This window comes from Astyanax mexicanus, chromosome 10 (assembly GCF_023375975.1).
Source record: "Astyanax mexicanus isolate ESR-SI-001 chromosome 10, AstMex3_surface, whole genome shotgun sequence".
In the NCBI taxonomy this organism is placed as follows: domain Eukaryota; kingdom Metazoa; phylum Chordata; class Actinopteri; order Characiformes; family Acestrorhamphidae; genus Astyanax; species Astyanax mexicanus.
Window position 1 is genome coordinate 53,543,206 of NC_064417.1, and position 23,590 is coordinate 53,566,795.

Below are 23,590 nucleotides of genomic sequence, written 5' to 3' on the forward strand. Positions count from 1 at the left end.
TCTTTGCATTATTTGAGGTCTGAAAGCTCTGCATCTTTTTTGTTATTTCAGCCATTTCTCATTTTCTGTAAATAAATGCTCTAAATGAGAATATTTTTATTTGTAATTTGGGAGAAATGTTGTCTGTAGTTTATAGAATAAAACAACAATGTTCATTTTACTCAAACATAAACCTATAAATAGTAAAATCAGAGAAACTGATTCAGATTCTTTACAGAGCTGTATTTCTGATTGAGTAATAAAATCTACTCAATTACAGTAATGTGAGTAAATGTAATTTGTTACTTTCCACCTCTGCCCGTTACTCTGAGAGCTCTTCCCTCTCTTCTATCAGAGAGTTCGACACCTACGACAACTCAGAGTCAGACTCTGATAAACAGGACTTAAACCGGACTCGTCCAATCAGCAACACGCACCTTATTGTTCATGAAGGCTTTGAGGCACTGGATGAGTTTGTGTTGGTTCTTTTTATCGATGTTCTCCTGCCTGGAAAAGAGATGAACACACCAATGATCGACCAACAGATCATCTGAACAAAAAGAATCTCCATAAATCCTGGATATCAGACTGATCAGACTCACTGTTTCTTATCCAGCAGCCGCTCCAGCGCCTCCAGCAGCAGCCCCAGACCCTCATGACCGAAGTTATTCACCCAGCTGTAAAACAAACACAGAAAAACACACAATACCGTCAGAACACACTTAATACACTTAATACACTTAATACTGTACATTGGGCGGCATGGTGGCTTAGTGGTTAACACGTTCGCCTCCCAGCACTGGGACTGTTTGATTTGATTTAGTTGGTTTGGTTTGAAGTAGCTTAAGTTAGTTTGGCTTGAGGTGTTTTGAGTTGGTTTGGTTGAAAATGGTCTGAGTTGGTTTGGTTTGAGTTGGTCTGAGTTGGTTTGAATTAGTTTGGTTTGAGGTGGTCTGAGTTGGTTTGAATTAGTTTGGTTTGAGGTGGTTTGAGTTGGTTTGTTGGAGGTTGGTTCTAGGATGTCTGAGTTGGTTTGAGGTGGTTTGAGTTGGTTTGGTTGAAAATGGTCTGAGTTGGTTTGGTTTGAGTTGGTTTGAATTAGTTTGGTTTGAGGTGGTTTGAGTTGGTGTAATATGTTTTGTTGGTCCAAGTTGGTCTGAGCTGGTTTGGTTTGAGATGGTCTAAGTTGGTTTGAGCTTGAGGTGGTTTGAGGTGGTCTGAGTTGGTTTAAGTTGTCTTGGTTTGAGGTGGGTTGAGTTGGTTTGGTTTAAGGTGGTTTAAGTTTGGTTTGGTTTGGGGTGGTTTGAGTTGGTTTGGTTCAAGTTGATTTGAGCTGGTTTGGTTTGAGGTGGTCTGAGTTGGTTTGAGGTGGTTTGAATTGGTGTACTATGGTTTGATTTGATTTTGTTGGTTTGATTTAGTTGGTTTGGTTTGAAGTAGCTTAAGTTAGTTTGGCTTGAGGTGTTTTGAGTTGGTTTGGTTGAAAATGGTCTGAGTTGGTTTGGTTTGAGTTGGTCTGAGTTGGTTTGAATTAGTTTGGTTTGAGGTGGTTTGAGTTGGTTTGTTGGAGGTTGGTTCTAGGATGTCTGAGTTGGTTTGAGGTGGTCTGAGTTGGTTTAAGTTGTCTTGGTTTGAGGTGGGTTGAGTTGGTTTGGTTTAAGGTGGTTTAAGTTTGGTTTGGGGTGGTTTGAGTTGGTGTGGTTCAAGTTGATTTGAGCTGCTTTGGTTTGAGGTGGTCTGAGTTGGTTTGAGGTGGTTTCAATTGGTGTACTATGGTCTGATTTGATTTTTTTGGTTTGATTTCAGTTGGTTTGGTTTGAGTTGATTTGAGCTGGTTGGGTTTGAGTTGCTTTGAGTTTAAGGTGGTCTGAGTTGGTTTGAGGTGGTTTTATTGGTGTAATATGGTTTGGTTTGATTTGCATTCGATTGGATTGGTTCAGTCTGGTCCAGGGTCAAACCTAGAGAATACAGCTGACAGTCGGGTCAGATCTACTGTAGGTTGGATCACGTTCTCAGCACTGATTTGGATTTGGTCCGAACACAAGTGTGATTACTGTATTCACCCCTGCCTAAGTGAACAGCAACAAGCGTGAAAACAGACCAAGTCCAAATTAACCTGATTAAAAAGTAAAGATGTGAAAACAATGTTTTTTTTACAGGTTTTGTGAGACACGCAACCTCCTGTTAGCAGCATATGTAAGCCATGACTCCAATTCCCGACTCAAGCGACCAGACAAAGCAGAGCAGGAAAGATAGCGCTGCAATCAATAACAAATCCGCAGAGATAATTGCCTATAAACCACAACGTATCTGGAGATGATAAATGACGGGTCGTAAGGAGAACGGGGGATGAGAAACAGAGAGAGAGAGAGAGAGAGGGAAAGGAGGAGGAGTCCGGCACTCTGCGATCGCACTTAAATTATATCATTAACTTCATGTTTTCTCAGTGCCACACTGTCAATAAAGCAAAATACATTGGACTATTTGGAGCATTAAAGGCCCATAAGAGAATGATTTATCCTTCTGTCCAACAACGATCGCGCGCAATAATCACATGCATATTAAAGTCATTTGTATTGACGAGTTCGGTGGCGTAAGACCCTCGATTAGGGCCGGTGTGAGAGAGCCCGGGGCGGCGCGGGGGGGTAAAGTGCGCTTTTTCCTCGATTTGCAATGAAATTATGTTGGAATTATAAACACTCAGCGGCTCATCGCGCCATTACTCAAAATTCATTACCGGCCCACCAAACCCGGTTTGCGACTTATTACCGTTTGCTGTACAGTGCATTATAATGACCTGCTTTGTTAATAAAACAAAACAGCATAATGTTCAGAATTTATAACTGTCTGTTTACAAAGAGCTCACAGTCTAATGTTTCCTATTCTGCGCTCATCACTTCTCTAAACACGCTCACAACCCATAACCGAAATCAGATCCCCCCCCCCCAACGCCACCGCAATCAGAGCGACGGGTTCACAACCGCCGAGAGAGAGACACAGAGACAGCAGATAATGAGAGATATTACACCGAGCAGTGAGACAGAGAGAGAGACAGAACTGTGATAGAAGGAAAGACAATGAAAGAGAGAGAGACAGCACTGTGATAGAGAGATAGACAGTGAGAGAGAGACAGCACTGTGGTAGAGAGATAGACAGTGAGAGAGAGACAGCACTGTGGTAGAGAGATAAACAATGAGAGAGAGCACTGTGATAGAGAGATAGACAGTGAGAGAGAGACAGCACTGTGATAGAGAGATACAGTGAGAGAGAGAGACAGCACTGTGGTAGAGAGATAAACAATGAGAGAGACAGCACTGTGATAGAGAGATAGACAGTGAGAGAGAGAGCGAGAGAGAGAGAGAGAAAGAGAGAGAGCGCACAGTGATAGAGACAATGAGAGACATCACTGTGATACAGAGAGACAATGAGAGAGAGACAGCAATGTAATACAGAAAGAGAGAGAGACAGCACTGTGATAAAAATAGAGACAGAAATGTGATAGACAATAAGAATGAGAGACAGCACTGTGATACAGAGAGACAGCTCTGTGATAGACAATAACAGAGAGGGACAGCACTGTTATAGAGACAATGAGAGGGAGACACAGCACTGTGATAGTTAGACAGTAAGACAGAGAGACAGCACTGTGATGGAAAGAAAAAAAAAAGAGAGAGAGACAGCACTGTGATGGAGAGATAGACAATGAGAGAGAGACAGCACTGTGATCAGCACATGATCAAGAAATCGCCGGTTCGAATCCTGTTCATGAAGCTTGCCATCAGCTGCCGGAGCCCCGAGAGAGCACAATTGGTCTTGCTCTCTCTGGGTAGGTACAGTACAGTAGAGAGCGCTCTTTTCCCTCATCACTCCTAGGGTGATGTGGATCAGCACAAGGCTGCATCTGTGAGCTGTTGTATCAGAACCGAGTCGCTGCGCTTTCCTCCGAACGTTAGCGCTGTGATGCTACTCGGCAAAAAGGTTCAAGAAGGTTCGGAGTCTGACTTCACATGTGTGAGTCCTAATGAGGTACTTGGCCATGTAAATTGAGGAGAAAAGGGGCAAAAAATATATATATATATATAAATAAATAAATAAATGTAGATTTTTTCCTTAAAGTTATCATTTTATCGCTTTCTTTTTATTAAACTTGTTCTGCTTTATGTCTTAAACCCTCTGTAAAGCATTTTCTGTAAAGAATTGCATAAATAATTGTATAAAAGGTGTTATACAAATAAACGTGCCTCGCCTTTCACCGGGTGGAGTTTTAGATAGGCTGATCTATAACTAAAACACACTGGAGGAACATCCAGCAGACGTTTAACAGGAGGAGAGTGGGCGGAGACCTTAAGTTAAAGTGCTGTGAAGTTAAACCTGAGGGTGAAATATAACGCAGACGTGTCTCCTCTGGAGTGTTGGGTAAGCAGAAAAGTGACGGGAGAGAAAACCTCGATCTGAAAGTAAAACTGACGAGTGTGTGTTTATTTATCACACGCTTTTATCACTCTGAAAGTGTGAGTATCACTCCTCAGCTCAGAAACAGGGCGAAGTCAACACATGCTGCAGATTTATCAGGGTAACGACCGTCCAATCAGCTCGTCCGACTGAAAGCTCAGGTCTCTGACTGGAGGTACAGGAATACAGGTAATTTTCTCTCTCTTTTATGGGTTTTTTTTATCCTCTTTGATTTTATTCCCGTCCAGAACGATCATGTAGGTGTTTTATTTCTCAGACGTCCTCTGAGAAAATTACAGGCTGAATTATCTACTGTTTTTCTCTGAACTCCGTGCTCCTTCGGTAATTTTAGTCCTGTCCGGACGCACATCTCTGAGTTTCGTCTCCTCACCTTTAATAAAATAGATATTTGTCCACTGCCGCGCACCTTAATTACTGTACACTTTGGGTGCGCCACGGTTTCCATGGAGATATGCGTTAAAAAAAACACAACAGTGAGTGGAAATGGAGGAGCTACTGAACACCGCGATATTGTCATGTAATCAAGAAAAAAAGCCTAAAAACTCACTGCTCCTCCTGTTTTTTCAATTGCAGTCTGGATGCAGGAGTTTTATCACTAAAGACTAGGAATGTGAAATATATATATTTAATTTTTCACAGACGTTGCCCTGAGAAACTAATCCCGTCCGGATAGAGCTTTATAATGCGGTTTGATTAAAGAATCTCTGGAAATGTTTTCTTGTAGTGAGAACGTGATCCAGTCTCGATCAGACCCAGATATCATACATATATACTCCTGTTTTTATTTGAGATAAACTGATAAACTGATAAAGTGCAGTTTAATCTGATATATTAATTAGCAAGATAACGCTAATTAGTTACCACAGCTATGAACAAGCGCTGTCTCTGCTGCTCCATGCTGTTTACACACTGAGAGCACGGTATGTGCTGCGTTCACTGTTTGAAGCTGCGTGACACAGAATATTCTCAATTTATTTACTTTCTTGCTTAAGTACCAGACAGCTCTGACCAATCAGAGGAGACGATGTGCTCCGATGATTTATTGGTGTGCATTTTGTGTCTTTTTTCCGACTTTTTTATGCCTGTGTGAAACCAAACCAACCAAACAGAGGAATAAATGCTCCAAATAAACTCAACTGATCCGGACCATATAAAACTTTCACAACTACAGGTCAGGGCTGCAACTAATGATCATTTTCGCAGTCGACTAATTTGATGATTTTTTTTTTTTTCGATTAGTCGATTAGTATGCGATTATTTGTGTCATGTTCTCACTCTCTCTATCTCTAGAAATAAAAGAAACAGCTGAACATGAGATTTTAAAGGCATTTCAATGTCTGGATGTTCTTTAAAAGTGAAAATTACTGATATTTATTGATTAAATATGTTTTGTAATGCAGTACTGTTGCGAATTAACGATTAATCAATAATTAAATTTGTAGTCGACAAATTTAAATAATCGACATTGTCGATTATATCGGCTAATCGTTGCAGCCCTACTACAGGTGTGAAAACGCCCTCTAATTAAGCTGCAACCATTGTATATTGAGTTTCTCTGTGATTTATAAATTGAGCACTGGTGAAAAACTTAGAAAAATGTTTTATTTTGCTTGTTTTTGGCCAAAAATGAAACATTTCAGTGTCTCCCTACATGTCTGCTTCTCTATGTACAAGAGTAAAACCCAGTATCTCCGCCTCATCTCTGTCACATCAGCTCATCAGGGACCTCGCCCCTCGCCCTGGCGCCCATCCACCAGCTTCATTTAGACTTTTATTCATGAAATATTGATGGAGATAATCCCGCAGTTAAGCACCACCAAATTGTGCTGCTTTTCACAATCCTGTAGGTTCTGGAGGGCAGATGAAATATTCATGCTGCGTCTTTTTATGTACAGTAATTCTGCAGGTTTGATGCTTTTACACAGTATTTATACAGAACACTGTAAAAATAGATTAATACATAACGGCCGGGTCTTTACCGTATAAACAATACAGCCCTCTCAGAATATATTTACTCAATCACAGTACAGCAGAGCGTACGAGAAAAAACAGAGAGAGATAAAACGCTCCAATTAAGATAAATCAAATCGTTTAGCTAATGGAGAGATGCCAAATCATTATCCAGCCAATCAGCCGGAGCTGCCAAAAGTGTTGGGCATAATAAACACAGAGTCATTCATACTGAATAGCAGGATTTTCATTCATATATGTACAGTATATATAAATATACATAATTCAAACACCTTTAATCTGCAATTTCAATCAATATATTGGAAATCTAAGCTAACAGTAAATAAACAGAAGTGCTTTACTCATCCAAATAAACAGTTTTCAGGACATAAGTGTGTTTAGATTAATATCTAGGACTAATTTGACTTTGAAATAAGCTTGGTTTTATCAGAATTACAGTTCTGTTTACTTAGTCAGAAGTCTCCCTTATCAGCTGCCACCTTATTTTCTGCTTAAAATACTCTATAATAAGAGTCCTATTATGTTTGGGGTAAATTTGACCACATTCAATGTTTAATGCCTTTAAATAAGCAGTTCATATTATAATTCCTAATTTAATTTATGGGGAAACATAAATGGGGAAACTTTCCCCAGAAAACTCAGTTTCTCTATATGGGGAAACTGTGTAAACATAAAATTAACCTTATGAAATGTTTAAAATCTCCTGTACACATTTTGTAGGCATCTGTGTTGATCTGAAATAAAGTTGGGTAACAATTATTATTATTATTATTATTATTATTATTATTATTATTATTATTATTATTATTATTATAAGTATTATTATTATTATTAGTAGTAGTAGTAGTAGTAGTATAGTAGTAGTAGTAGCAGTATTATTATTATTATTATTATTATTATTAGTAGTAGTAGTAGTAGTAGTAGTATAGTAGTAGTAGTAGCAGTATTATTATTATTATTATTATTATTATTATTATTATTATTATTATTATTATTATTATATAATATTCGGTAGGTTAAATTTGCTGGGGTCAAGCATAAATTATGTTAGCAAACGTGAAGATAACAGGAGGGTTAAATGTAAAAAAAAATAATATATATATATATATATAAAAAAAAAATATATATATATATATATATATATATATATATATATATATATATATATATATATATATATATAGCATTATAGCACTTAAAAATGATGAATTTCTTTGATTTTACCAAATCGAAAACCTCTGGAATATAATCAAGAGGAAGATGGATGATCACAAACCATCAAACCACCAAACTGAACTGCTTGAATTTTTACACCAGGAGTAAAGCAGCATAAAGTTATCCAAAAGCAGTGTGTAAGACTGGTGGAGGAGAACATGATGCCAAGATGCATAAAAAAAAACTGTGATTAAAAACCAGGGTTATTCCACTAAATATTGATTATTTCTTAAAACTTTATGAATATGAACTTGTTTTCTTTGCATTATTTGAGGTCTGAAAGCTCTGCATCTTTTTGTTTTGTTTTGTTATTTTAGCCATTTCTTTTCTTTTTTTGCAAATAAATACTCTAAATGACAATATTTTTTTGGGAATTTGGAAGAAATGTTCATTTTACTCAAACATAAACCTATAAATAGCAAAATCACTGTAACTGATTCAGAAACTGAAGTGCTCTCTTCAGTTGTATATGTGTGTGTTGGTGAATGAGTGTTTATATAAAGAGAAGTAATAAATGAACACAGCCCATGCGCTTCATGTAGGATATCATGGCTCTCAGTCCGAAGGTTATCTGGTTTCCGCTCCCCGCCGGTTTAATGCTTTGACCTCTGCTCGTGTGATTGGCCGGCTCTCGGCCGAGGCGGACTGTGTTATTGTATTTGGACAGGCTCTGAAGTGTTGTGTCGTTCAGTGCACTCGATGAGAGCAGTGCTTTCAGATTGTATTAGGACTGAGCCGAGCTCCGTCCCATTCAGCAGCCTGTGGCCTATTCACTGCCGCTCCGTTCCACTTCAGGCCTCTGCTCTCAACATTACAACCCACCACCGAGCACCAGGACATTTATTCACTGACTACACGCTGCAGCACCAGCTCCATCACCGCTCATCACAACGTCCTGATCCTCAACCATCCTGAAGAAAACACGGCCGAGCGCTCCACTTTACAGCACTCAGAAAATGATAAAAACGCTTAGAGAAGAAAATCGAGGAAGAAAATAAAGACGAGAAAAAGAAAAAATCACTGAAAAGAAATTGTGCAATTGTCCAAGCTTTGTCTATATGTAGAAATACTCATTTTAAACCCAGTTAAAATTAAGGATGCACCAAATCTACACACATTTCAGTGTTCCAACAAAATAAGGAAAAATACAAAATAATATATAGCAAACAATGATGTTTCTGATAGTGTGTTCAAATTACAACCAGGTGGCATCATAAACGGTGCAGGTAGGACAAAGGGAAGACGCAAATGCAGGTAAAAATGAGGTAAAAAACAACCAAGGACACTTAAACTAAACACAAAAACAGGAAAAACAAACATGGGAAATAAACAAGAGAGTAAACGAGAAGTAGAATATACTGGGAAACGCATAATAATAAACAACAAAGACCGACGAAGGAAACGCGGAAACACTGAGGTATAAATACACAAGAAGGGAAACAGAAATGGGAGACACCTGGGGCTAGGGGGCGGGGCTACAAAATGAACACAGGTGAAGGTAATCAAACAGGCGGGAGAAAGACAGGCACAAAAAAAAGGTAAATAAACACAGAGAAACATGAGCACAGACGGGAAACATAGGGAAATAGGGCAAGGACATGACAGTGGGAGGTTAAGTTAAGTTTTAGCAATTAATTTGTATTTAAAAGCAAGGCAAATACATGTAGGCTATTTAGTTTACGTAAAAAAGTAAAAAAAAGGTGGTAAAAATAATGAACCAAATCTGCTCGATATTTAGCTGTCTAACTTTGAAGGTATGCTGCGCAGTCTGAAAACCAAAACAACCATCAAAAACGTTTGACATAAAAAAAAATGATGGAACTGGCACTCATCAGGACTCCACCACGGGAAAGAAAGAGCAAGATTTCCCTCTGTTTTTTTCACATTTACTTTATTCAAAAAAATTGAGGTTAAGCAAATGTTTGACTCTCAAGCGAGGAGTCAGATCCGTGATCTCAGAAAAGCTACAGAGGCGATAGGGCTATTGTGTCAGTGTGTTAGCGTGTTAGCGTTAGCGCGTTAGCATTAGCTGGACGGGGATAAAGGACAGTATTCCCAGTGTCAGCAGCCGCTGATGGGATTGCTGCTCTGCTCTAAAGAGACTCTATTCAACGTCGTTCCGATTCCAGCAGGATTTTGATGGCGGCTGCAGTGATTACACATCAAACTGCATCAGCTCCGGCTCCGGCTCTTTCTCCTGGAACTGCAGGGCGAGGGGGGGCAGGAAGTGATGTCGAAAAACAGCTGAACACAGCAAACCGGTCTGTGTGCACGAGCATCGCTACACAAAAGGAAAAGTATCAGGATTAAACCAATCGGACTGGAGGACGAGGGACTCCAGCATCTGCCAGTTTCAGTGTGTCAAATCAGTGCGTTCCGCGGATACACTCAAACGACTCCCCGCCGACCACCCGTCGATCCCCCGCCGACCACCCGCCGAGCACAAAACACCTCTCAATTTACTCAGAAACAGCACCAGGTGTTCCTGACTACAGATTTAAAGGGTTTAAAGGGAGTGAGTTGGTATACAATGAAAATCCCTATTTGAGTAACGTTCTAAGAAAAAAATAAAATGTATTTTAAAGTTATTTTGTGTGGGCACTTATATACAGTATTGTGCAAAAGTTTTAGGCACCTGTGCAAAAATCAGTAAAGAAAAAGCTTCTATCTGTGCAGTAAGTGTTTGTTTATTATCTCAGTAAAACTTAAACTAGCATTACAATAAATACAAAAACAGCAATTTTGCAAAAAGCTAATATTTTTCCTTAAAACATTATCTCCTAATCTCTCCTCCTCTTAATCTGAGTTTAATAGAGTTATTTATTTCTAGTTCTCATCATATTAATCAACAACTGGTTTGTTAAATTGGTAAATAACTGGTGAATCAGGTGAGCTGCTGACGGAACTGAACATAATATACACATGCTGTTTCGTTTTACTGTATTTATATATCTGTTTAAATCATATGTGGTCAAAAACACTCATATTGCTGAGATAAATGGATTAGTGTAATTTGCTTTGGTGCCTAAAATTTTTGCACAGTACTGTATATCATTTCCTGGGTACACAAACAGCACCCATTGGGTGGAATGGCCCAAATTTAGTATATTAGTATATTTTATTATACAAATTTATTTTTAGCCTGTACTCAGACCTCTTACTCTTACTGATTATGGTCACAATTCATAATCAATCATAAACATTGCTATAACATTTTTTCTTATTCACTATTATATATATTTATAGTAAAACATGTTCATAATGCTTTATGACTGCATTATAAAGTGAGTATGTTATGATTATGTTTATAGAGTAGTGTATAATATGCAGCATGGTGTGATGTGTGTGTATGTGTGTGTGTCTATATACATTATATGTAGTGTATAGTGTATAATATGCAGTGCGATGTTGTGTGTGTATATAATATACAGGATTTGGACAATAAAACTGAAGTGTGGGAGGTTTCATGTGTAAATTGGAGCAGCCTGGTGATCAATCTTCATTAATTGCACATTGCACCAGTAAGAGCAGAGTGTGAAGGTTCAATTAGCAGGGTAAGAGCACAGTTCTGCTCTAAATATTACAATGCACACAACATTATGGGAGACATACCAGAGTTCAAAAGAGGACAAATTGTTGGTGCACGTCTTGCTGGAGCATCTGTGACCAAGACAGCAAGTCTTTATGATGCATCAAGAGCCACGGTATCCAGGGTAATGTCAGTATACCACCAAGAAGGACCAACCACATCCAACAGGATTAACTGTGGACGCTGTAAGAGGAAGCTGTCTGAAAGGGATGTTCGGGTGCTAACCCGGATTGTATCCAAAAAACATAAAACCACGGCTGATCAAATCACGCAGAATTCAATGTGCACCTCAACTCTCCTGTTTCCACCAGAACTGTCCGTCACCACAATCAATTATTGTGCTCTAAAACCAGGTGTTTCAGTTTCATTCTCCGACTCCTGTATATAGTGTATAGAGTATGTTATGCAGCGTGACGTGATGTGTGTGTGTGTGTGTGTGTGTGTATGTATGTATATATATATATATATATATATATATATATATATATATATATATATATATAGTGTAGAGTATATATTGTATAATATGCTTTATGAAGGTGGATGTGTGGAACAGCACTTATCCGTCTGAATATGAAGCGAATGTCACGTTTTTTACCCGTATCTCCGTCTACCTGTGATTGGCTGTGAGCTGTGAGTGAGGAAAAGGCAGTTCGGACACATTTAAATGAAATATTCATGAACCCGGGAGTATTGGGTTAAACATGTTCTGGCAGCGCGACTCGGGTCGGGTCAGATCCCCAGTGGATGCTGTATCATTAAACCGAGAGAGAGAGAGAGAGAGAGAGAGAGAGATAGAGAGAAAGAGAGAGAGAGAGAGAGAGAGAGAGAGGGACAGACAGAGAGAGAGAGAGAGAGGGACAGACAGAAAGAGAGAGAGAGAGAGAGAGAGAGAGAGAGAGAGGGATGCTGTGATTCATGGTTATCAACATGAAAATGGATCCGGAGCTCTGTATCCACCTGTACTAATAAAACAGCAGATCTGCGTTTACGTCTGCAGTATACGGTCAATACTGCTTTTTATACCATTTAACAGAACCGCTCGTTCATCACGCTGTCAGAATCCCAGCAGCTTTCCACCACTTCCTCACTTCCATTAAATCTAGAGTAACGGAGCTCTGCTGCTGTTTTTCTTGTTTTTTTAACATTTATTTCTAATTTTCTCCCCGATTTTTATCTGGCCAATTGTTCCACCCATTCAGCTGCTACTAATCAGCTGTATACCCCCCCCCCATCACTAGTGATGCCCCAACACCAGGAGGGTGAAAAAGATTAGCACACGCCTCCTCCGACACAGAAGAAGTCAGACTCCGCCTCTTTTCGAACCTTTTTGCCGAGTAGAATCACAGCGCTAACGCTCGGAGGAAAGCGCAGCGACTCGGTTCTGATACATCAGCTCACAGATGCAGCCTTGTGCTGAGAGCGCCATCTACTGTACTGCACCCACCCAGAGAGAGAGCAAGAACAATTGTGTTCTCTCAGGGCTCCAGCAGCTGACGGCAAGATGCATGACCGGGATTCGAACCACTCTGCGACCCCTACATCTTTAATTTGTTTTTTGTTTTTTTTTGCTTAGTAATCTCAATAGCTTGTGTGTTAGTTTGCATTGCATTGTATATTATAGCTGCATGTTTACTGTAAACACAACAATAATATTCTTAATACTCATTTTTTTTTACATTTTTAAAGTCACAGCTTTTAAAAAAGGCTTGGAAACTTAGTTTTGATTGAGGTGAAGCTTCTTAAATAAGAACTGGTGACACTTCACTCCCTATTTTTAATCATAGTTTGAGTCGTTGTCAAAAACAAGGGCATTTGCAAGAATAAAGGTGATTAAACTTTTGCACACTTATTTTTATTATTATTACTTTTATTTATTTTTTTGTTTCTTCTTCTGGTGTACCTACCAAGTACAGATCATCATTTATACAGAATTTATTTTAAATCTAAACAGAATATGTTATTATTTGTTAATTTTTTTAGGAACCTACAATTAAACAAACAATTTAATGCAATTTAATGAAATTTAATGCAATTTAATGTTTTTACACCACATAATACCAGTATAGTGAACTCGCTGATTGAAGAAAATGTTGGGAAAAACGTTTTAAACCAACTAATTTTCTTAATTAAAGATAAAATGAAAGAAAGAAATGTATTAAGGTTTTTTTGCATGCACGATTTGATCATTTGTCAGTCTCTTTATAATTTCTCCCGGATGCTGATTGGTGGAGGAGCGAGAGCCGTGGGCAGGGATGGGTAAGGGGAGGGGGGGAGGACGGTGGGTAAAGTGAGGTGAGGTAGTGAGGGGGAGGTGGTGGTGGTGGTGGTGGTGGGGGGGCAGTAATAAGGTTTGGTGTCTGGAGACTGGCACCGGCTGGCATCACAGCGCTGGAATAAATGACCCCAACACACTCAGAACTTCAGAGTCGCCTCAGAAACGCGGGCAATTTATTTCAGAACCGGCAGCTGAAGTTCTGATAACTTCCTCTCAGAACCTCGGCCGGTCCGGGAGCACGCTCTGAGTCGCGCTTTCATGCTAAAATAAATTAAAAATCCATCTGTAGTTCAATTATAACTGGAGGGAAACACGCCCTACCTGTAAAACACGTCCTGCATGTCCTACATGTCCTCTGTTGATGTTCGTATACACTCAACAGGCTATTAATTTAATTCAATTCAAGAATTTTAAAGAATTTATTTTATGAATAATAAAATCCTTTAATTTTTCCAAAAATCGTCAGTGCTCCTTATGTATGAATTCTACCAGTCAGGTATTAAGCAGAAGTAAAGCCACTCCACTGAAGTACAGAGTTCTCCAACACCGAGACTGGAGCAGCATTAGCATTAGCATTAGCCGCTAACCGCAGAGCTAAGCACTAACTCTTTCGCCGTACAATACATATTAAAATAATCATCATCATCATCATCATCATCAACATCATCATCAATACTATACAGTAGAAATCAATAGAGCAAAACAATCAATGCATAAAAGATAGAAAATTAAAAATGTAATAATAATAATAATAATAGCATTAGCCACTAACCCTCGTTCAGAGTCGAGTACATTGGACTTTAGCCTCTGAACATTTACCGTGATAAAACAAGCTACGTGGTTAGCCGCTAATGCTAATGATGCTGCACCCAGCCTTAGCCTAAATCTGGAAATCTAAGCTTACTGTAAATAAATGGAAGTTTGAGCTTTACTCACCCAATTTTTTTCAGTTTTTTAGGAGAGAAATCTGTGTAGATTAACAGTATCCAGCACTCAGATGACTTTTTTTAACTGTAATTTTTATAGAATTACAGTTTTGTTTATTTAGTTTAGCTTTACTTAACTTAGTCACACTGTCTATGCATCCATCAATCTATCCTTATATTTCTGCATCCATTTATCCACACCTATCCATATTTACTGTGATAAAACAAGCTATGTGGGACAAACCGTTATCGCCCTGGCTTACTGGAGCACTCAGGGTTCTTCAGTGTAGCGTAGTCGGGCAGCATTTACTAGCGCTAACCATGCCTGGCGTGGTTAGCCGATAATGCTAACGCTGCTGCACCCAGCCTTAGTTTAAATCTGGAAATCTAAGCTAAAGTTTTGTATACTCAACTTAGCTTTACCTAATGTCATTACTCTATCTATGCATCCATTCATTCATTCATCCACGTGTCCATCAACCCTTCCACCCACCCCTCCATCCATCCATTTATCCATTTTATACCCTACTATAAATCTCTCCACCCACCCCAGTTGGTGTAGCACATACTGTATGTAATGAATTCTGACAGTCTCTATTGTTTAAACAACATTTTTTTTTTAATATCAAAGCAAATCACGATTTTGACTCAAGAACTAAATTAAATGTGACCTTAACTCTACTGTGGATTATATTTTCAGTTAAAAGCAAGTTTCATGGCTTCCAAATTGGCCTTCAGCAGAAACGGGATGAAAGATGAAGGAGCGAGAGACGGCTCTCAGAACCGAGCAACAGATTTCTGCAGCAGAAGCTCAGATTCGCCGCTTCTCTTTGTGCTTCCTGGTTTAAAAGAACAAACAGACGCCTGGTGAGGAACTATCTCTCGGCTCTTTGTTCTGCGTCTGTCTGGAGAGCAGTTTACGAGGGGATGAATGAGCTGCAGAACTGCTTCCTTTAGAAGAATCCAGCCTTCAAACGCGCTAATCAGCCTGTTAGCTCCGGTGAATACGGCTGCAGGCTCTCCAGATAGATGGATATACAGCATATCGTCGCTTTCCTTTAAAAAAACACATATCTCCATTTTTGTCGATTTTTACTTTACTAAATAATTTGAACAGACAAACAGTCCCTTACACTGTGCCAACATTTCTTGTTGAACAGACCAATAAAAACTCTTCAAAATGACCTGAAATAAACTTTTTTTACATTGACTTCCATTAAAAGTTTAGAAGTTTTTTCTCTCTCCTGTAAAATTGCTGTTTTGGAGATAAGTGTTTTTCATTGGACAGCGACGAAATGATCAATAGGAGAGCAGGTTCTTATAGTTATGGCACTTTTCTGGATCAATTCCTACAGGTAGGGGTCCTGAGCTATTAGCAGAACTTAAAGAAGTGAAGAAGATCTGGAGAGATTTTACATATACACAGAAAAAAAAACGAAGAGTTCACTTCAGTTTCTGATTCAGTTTCTCTGATTTTGCTATTTATAGGTTTATGTTTGAGTAAAATGAACATTGTTGTTTTATTCTATAAACTACAGACAACATTTCTCCCAAATTCCAAATAAAAATATTCTCATTTAGAGCATTTATTTACAGAAAATGAGAAATGACTGAAATAACAAAAAAGATGCAGAGCTTTCAGACCTCAAATAATGCAAAGAAAACAAGTTCATATTCATAAAGTTTTAAGAGTTCAGAAATAATCAATATTTAGTGGAATAACCCTGGTTTTTAATCACAGGTTTTTTTTCATGCATCTTGGCATCATGTTCTCCTCCACCAGTCTTACACACTGCTTTTGGATAACTTTATGCTGCTTTACTCCTGGTGTAAAAAATCAAGCAGTTCAGTTTGGTGGTTTGATGGTTTGTGATCATCCATCTTCCTCTTGATTATATTCCAGAGGTTTTTAATTTGGTAAAATCAAAGAAACTCATCATTTTTATAGGTGGCCTTTATTTTTCTTTCCAGAGCTGTAGTTGTATTACACACAGAGTGATCTATGTTAAGCGTTAATTTATTTTATTGTTGATTTATGGTTGATTATGAATATTATATAAGACCAGTTGGTACTTTTGGCAGTGTGGGCAGTGTGCCAAGTCCTGCTGGAAAATGAAAGTAATGCTGTAAGTTTTTGTGGGAAAACACTGCGCTGACTTTTCCTTATCAGTTCACTTATTTACTCTGTGTAACTCTATTTAAGTCTTGAAACCGAGCTGAAGTTACTTAAATTTATCTGAAATTAAATTTACTTAAAAAAAAAAGCAAATGCAAGGGCGCCGAGTGGTCCAGCGGTCTAAAGCGCTGACACTATGAGCGTGAGGTCGCAGGTTCGAATCCCGCTCATGCAGCTTTGCCATCAAGCTGCCGGCGCTCAGAGGGAGCACAATTGGCCCTGCTCCCTCCGGGTGGGAAGATGGCGCTCTCTCCCCACATCACTCCTAGGGTGATGTCCACAGCACAGGGCGTCTGTGAGCTGATGTATAAGAACCGAGTCACTGCGCTTTCCTCCGAGCATGATACACATTATTTCTGCTCTCATTATTTGGTACCAAACCTCAGAAATTTAGCATTTAGCTTCTAAAGACTCTCTCCAGACAGGAAGTGAGGAGCCGGGCCCTTTTATTTAAGGTGTTTTATTGTTCTGTCTGGAGCCCTCTCCGCTACACAGGGTGAAAATGAGTGTAAATGTTTTCAGAAAGATGAATAAAGATGTTGAGATCCAGGCGAGAGTGGGTGTGAAGAATGTTCTGGATCTGTTCCCGAACTGTGATACTGAATCCCTGCAGTTCTACTGTTCAGCCTGTGGCATTGTTTTCACAGCACAGAAAAAGAGAGAAAGAAAGAGAGAAAAAAGAGAGAAAAAGAGAGGAAATAAGACTTAGAGCTACAGAAAATACCTGCCAGATAATGCAGCTCATATTAACTCTTATAAAACTGTATAAATATAGAGATAAAGATAAAAAAATATTATGTAAACGCCAAAATTCAGCTTTAAATAAAAAAAAAGGACTACCAAGCTTAGTGCAACAAACTACAAACCAGGGAACTGTACGCCTTTGTTGACTGTTGGTAAATTTAAGAGAAATATATCCGCAGCGAAAACTCGAGTGCACATCTAAAAGGTGTATTACGGTAGCCGTGAGCACAGCGGAGCAGCAGAAACTGAAAAAATGGAACAGAAATTAGTTTTACAGCTAAAAAAACATGATTTAACCAGGTCTAATCAACTAATATACACCAGAAATATAACTAAATATATGTATAACAGTGTTATATTTTAGAAATATAAAACGTGGAGTCCTATAACATAAGCAAATCAAATGGTTATCAAATGATACTACAAAAGTGTTTAAGAACATTGTTAATTGTATTTATTATGTATGTTTCCAGTAATAATACTGAAAAATAAGAGAAGAGTTTGGAGTCCTATATAGGCCTGTCACGATACGATTTTTTTGTAGACGATATATTGTCCCAGAAATTATTACGATACAAGATTTTTTTGTAATTTTAAGACTATTATATTAAATGCCACTGAAATATTGATAACAGAATATACACTTTTTAAAGAATTAGTTTGTGAATTCTATACATATTTCTTCACCTACTTTAGTCCACGCTGTGTGTATGTAATGGAGTCACAGTTATTGAAGCATCACTGGATAAAATACTGCTCATATTGTTATGTATGCGAACCAGAGACTGTTAAAAAAGATGGACGCCGTGTCTCCGTTCCCATTCATTCAATGAAAATGAAGCCAAAATCTTCCTCCATTTTGGCGATTCAGAGACCAGAGTCTGAACAGTAGAGACCAGAGGAGGGAGAAAGGCTGTGGAGAGACAGCCTACTCATTTAAATAACCCCGCCCCTGAGTGCTGCCTCGAGGTCACAGGCTGCAGAGTGGGGCGGAGCGGAGCTGACGGTCTGTTATTGGTCCCGCCCATAACCAGCCCTTTTACAATAACCACACCTTTTTGTATAGAGCTGAATAACTTTTTTAAAAAACGAACTCTGTGAGAATATAAAAATGTAACAATATAAGCAGAGGTTACACTAGCTGCTGCATTTAAATAATGGAGGTAAAATTACAGTATATTAGAAAAAAACGTGATTGAAAGTTGTTCTGTTTTGCCATTGAAACCTATGGGGATGGGTGGAGTTACACAGCTTTCTGCAGCCGAACAGCAGGGGGCGCCCGACCTGTGGTGGCTTCACTTTTGAGAGACGATGCTCTGTCCAGCTATACACAGACTATGATGCGAACAAACATACAAATAAACACAATAGACGATATCAGGATTATTACAAATAATTGAGGTCATGTTTATTTATTGTACGATTAATCGATATTGCAATTATTGTGACAGGCCTAGTCCTATAAAACATAAACATCAAAGGGTTATTATATCACACCACTAAATTCTTAAAGACTTCTTTCTTATGTATTTAATATATGTTTTAGGTGATATTACTGTATCATTTTGGAGTAATGGGATACCAAACTCAGGAAAAATATATTTTAATTTGTTCAAAAAACAGATCAGATCACTTGTGTGCCTCATTTATTTCTATATTCAGATATTCAGCCTGACTTTAATGCACTTCTCTAAGCCCAAAACAGGCGGGATTTCTCTCACTGAACACAAAAAAAAAAAAATTGAGCTAAAACAAACATACAAATGCATTTACTGCATTTTTTTTTCTATAAAATTTAGCAAAAACAAGTTGAAAAACAGAAAAAGATTTGTCGTGTATCTGATAGTGCTGCTAGTCTTTAAACACTGTAAATGTTGCACATAATCAAAGCATTTTTTCATAAATGTTTGTCAAATATTTATATAATTATGTGCTCAATACAAAACCATTTTTATCTGCAGTACAATTTATTTTAAAGTCATTTACATTCACGAAAGGTTTGGAGGACATTAAATGCTTGGTTTGCTTTCAGGAATATATATAAATATATAATTTAATATGAAGTTTAGGAAAGTGGCAATTTTTTTTAAATGTTTTTTATTCATGATATTTTGTATTGGGCTGGTTAACTTTTTTTTGTAATATATATATATATATATATATATATATATATTTATTTATTTACTATTACAATTACAATTAGGATTTTCAATGCATTTCTTACTAAAAATGAAACTATTATATGCAACGCTTGAAAAGAAATCCTAAAGATATAAGTCTGCAATAAAAGGCAGAAAAATGATTTTTTTTTTCCTGTTAAGGGGTAATTTGTGTATCATACCTGTCTTGTATTTTATTTTATTTTGCCCAATTTTATTTTCTATTTATATAAAGTTCATATAGCATAGCTAACCTCCCTCTGATATTAATGTGGAGAGAGATTCAAATTAAATTAATCTCTGTAAATTCTTTAAAAAATTAAAATAGACATAAAAACCTGAACTTAAATAAAGTGAACAAATGAGAATAAACCTAAATAAGGTTAATTACGAGAAGAAGAATTAAAACGAGAGAAAAAAGGGAAGTAAACCAGGACAGGTAAAGTAATGGGACGAACACTGAGGCCGCCGTTGCTTCAGGCATCACCATCTGTGAGTGAAGCTCTGAACTGCACACCTGTGTGGGACTGCTGGGAAATGAAGCCCACCACCCACCTGAGAAACCCACCAGGTGCTCAGCCCAGCCAATTAAACCATTACAGAACAAACCGGCCAAACAATGGGAGCAGATTAGCAGCGAGCAGCAGCGCTCCAGCCTCCTTAAACAGTCCCTGATCTCTGCGCTTTCTGCTGATTAGAGGAATAAAATAATTAGCAAAAAATTCATTCTGACAATACAGACGCTATTCTGCTAATCTGCTGTTTGTCTTGACAAACGCAGCTTTATTATTTTAATTAAAGCTTTATTATTCAGCAAACATCCTGAAAAACAAAGTAATAAAACAAATAAAAAACATTTTGTATATATCTATATACATAACACATACATAACACATAGCAAAGCTTTACAAACTTCCGTAGCAAAAACACAGAAACACTTTCATAAACTCCCAGCAAACACATAGCAACACCTTAGCAACCAACATATCAACACCTTAGCAACCAAAAAAATATTTCAGCACAATAACCACCTAGCAACACCTAAGCAACCAATACATGAACTACTTCAACACCTTAACAACCTGAAAACAAATGGCACAGTAACCACCTAGCAACACCTAAATAACCAATACATAAACTACTGCAACACCTTAACAACCTAAAAACAAATGGCACAGTAACCACCTAACAACGCCTTGGCAACCAAAAAAAAAAAAAACTAATGGCACAGTAAACACCTAGCAGTGCCTAAGCAAACCAAAAAGCATAAACAACAAAAATACATGAACTACAACACCTTAGCAACCACAAAAGCACAGTAACCGTCTAGCAACGCCTAAACAACCAATGCATGAACCACTCCAACACCTTAACAACCAAAAAAACTAATGGCACAGTAACCACCCAGCAACACCTAAACAACCAATGCATAAAATTCCTGCAACACCTCATCACCATCCTAGCAACACCTTAGTAACCAAAAAAGCTAATGGTACAGTAACCACCTACTACCATCTAAACAACCAATACATGGAGTACAACACCTTAACAACCAAAAAACAAATCGCACAGTAACCACCAAGCAACACCTAAACAACCAATACATGAAATACAGCAATGCCTTACAACCCTCCCAGCAACACCTCAGCAACCAAAAAAACTAATGGTACAGTAACCACCTACTAACATCTAAACAACCAATACATGGAGTACAACACCTTAACAACCAAAAAACAAATCGCACAGTAACCACCAAGCAACATACTAGCAAACCAACCAATACATGTACTACAGCAATACCTTAGAACACTCCCAGGAACACCTTAGCAACCAACCCATTAGCACAGCAACCACCTGCATTCTTGCTGTTTAAGGGCTTGATCACTTATATGCAGATAATCTGTAGCTGGCCCACGTGGCTGCGAGCAGTGAACGCAGCACAGACCGTGCTCAGTGTGTAAACAGCATGGAGCAGCAGAGACAGCGCTTGTTTATAGCTGGTGTAACTATATAGTGATTTCTGGATAATATATCAGATTAAACTTCGCCTTAGCAGGAGTTTAGCTCAAATAAAAGGATATTTAGGGTATATTTGATAGCTGGGTCAGGATATCGAGACCAGAGTTCGTTCAGGTTGTGTTCCCACTCATTTATCGTAGTAAAACAAAGTTGGGTAGCTGTAACGTGTTACCTGTGTAACGGTGGAAACAGACGGGAGGCGGATTTATATGCGGGTAGGACAGACTTTAATGAATAACGAATAAACAAATAAACAAATAAAGGAATAACGACTATATATATGTACATAAAACAAACAAACAAGGAGTAACGTAAAACAGATAAGTGACTAAACTAAACAGATAATAACAAAACAGGGCTAGGGAATATATACAAAGGATAAATACGTAAATATATACAAAATAAACAAAGAAACAAACAGGAAATAAACGTGACTAGAAATAAACAAAAGCGTGAAAATACAAATAACCAAGGAACGAGAAATCAGCTATAACGTAAACGTGGCAAGACAGACAACACGGGAAGGTGCAAAGACCGACGGATAAACATGAGCTAAAGTGAGCAGCAGAGACAGTGTTTGTTCACAGCAGTATATTATCTGGCTAATATATCAGATTTAACTGCGCCTTTTTAGCAGTTTAGCTCAAATAAAAGAATATTAAGGGGTATATTTGATAGATGGGTCAAGATATCGAGACCGGATCACGTTCTCACTATAAGCGTTCCACTCCAGAGTTCCTTCAGGTTGTTTTGATAACTGTTTCCACTGTTTTCACTGTTTTCAGTGTTTTGAGATCCCACTCATTTATCTTTCCACACCAAACTAAAGCAGAGATAACAGAACTCAAATACACAGCCTTCCCATCATCCTCCTCTTCCTCCTGCCAAACGGCGGCTTTGATTAATATGGAGCGGGGCGCTCTGCAGAACCCTGATTTAAGCGGAATTCACACTCTAAAATGTTTGTTGGAGGAGAGGGAGATAAGGTTTGACAAGACTCATGAGTAATTGCACCTAGGAACGGCGAGGGAACGGCGAGGGAACTCCGGGTCATTTTCATCACAAATTAATTTCCATTCAGCATGCGCCGCCGTCCTCCGTCCAAACATTTCAAACTGGAAGGCAGCGCCGCAGAAATACGACCGGGTTTATAGAGAAACAAGACTCCGGTCCCCGAGGACGTAAACTCGCTGCAGACGCACAACTTTTTGGCAGCTGTGCTATCTGTGTGGGATAGTACTGATGTTTGAGCTTTCCTGACCTAAAAAGTCTAATTTCATCTGATGCTGGATCACCCCGACTCCTCTCGAGATGCATCAAAACTTTCTGGAGAGCAGAACTGCAGAGCAAAGTGAACAAACTCAAGAGTACACAAACTATAAAGTACAGCATGAACCCAAAATCTGAAAAGTTGGGTCCCACTTTATAGAAAAGGTCTTTAATAACCATGTAATTATACAAAATTATACCACAGCATTGTGGCGTTTTATGAGTGACATTATCAGCCGGTAATGCACTGTAACCGAAGCAATGATGCAGCGCTTACAAGCCAAATACAAACCAAATGCGATTTCATTATGCACCATGGGAGCAGCTATTGCTAAAACAATCCATGTAATAGCAGTTCTAGTAACTACTAGTGTAGTACGCATTGTTATAGATTAGCGTATAGATAATTAGTGTTATGTGGCTAATATACAGGGGTTGGACAATGAAACTGAAACACCTGTCATCATTTTAGTGTGGAATTTTAGGTTTCATGGCTAAATTGGAGCAGCCTGGTGTTCAATCTTCATTAATTGCACATTGCACCAGTAAGAGCAGAGTGTGAAGGTTCAATTAGCAGGGTAAGAGCACAGTTCTGCTCTAAATATTGCAATGCACACAACATTATGTGTGACATACCAGAGTTCAAAAGAGGACAAATTGTTGGTGCACGTCTTGCTGGAGCATCTGTGACCAAGACAGCAAGTCTTTGTGATGCATCAAGAGCCACGGTATCCAGGGTAATGTCAGCATACCACCAAGAAGGACCAACCACATCCAACAGGATTAACTGTG

General features: G+C 38.4%; 1 protein-coding gene across 5 annotated transcripts in view; it reads right to left on the reverse strand.

The window, feature by feature from the left end:
• The window catches only part of diaph2 (diaphanous-related formin 2), an 877,667-nt gene that overhangs the window by 669,761 nt on the left and 184,316 nt on the right, over positions 1-23,590 (reverse strand). For all 5 annotated transcript variants that reach the window (XM_022683643.2, XM_022683642.2, XM_049484129.1 and 2 more), the window contains 2 exons: positions 582-656; positions 417-486 (listed from right to left, as the gene is read on the reverse strand). In XM_022683643.2, the coding sequence (XP_022539364.1) occupies positions 417-486; positions 582-656 (145 nt within the window). The remainder of the gene's footprint in view (positions 1-416; positions 487-581; positions 657-23,590) is intronic.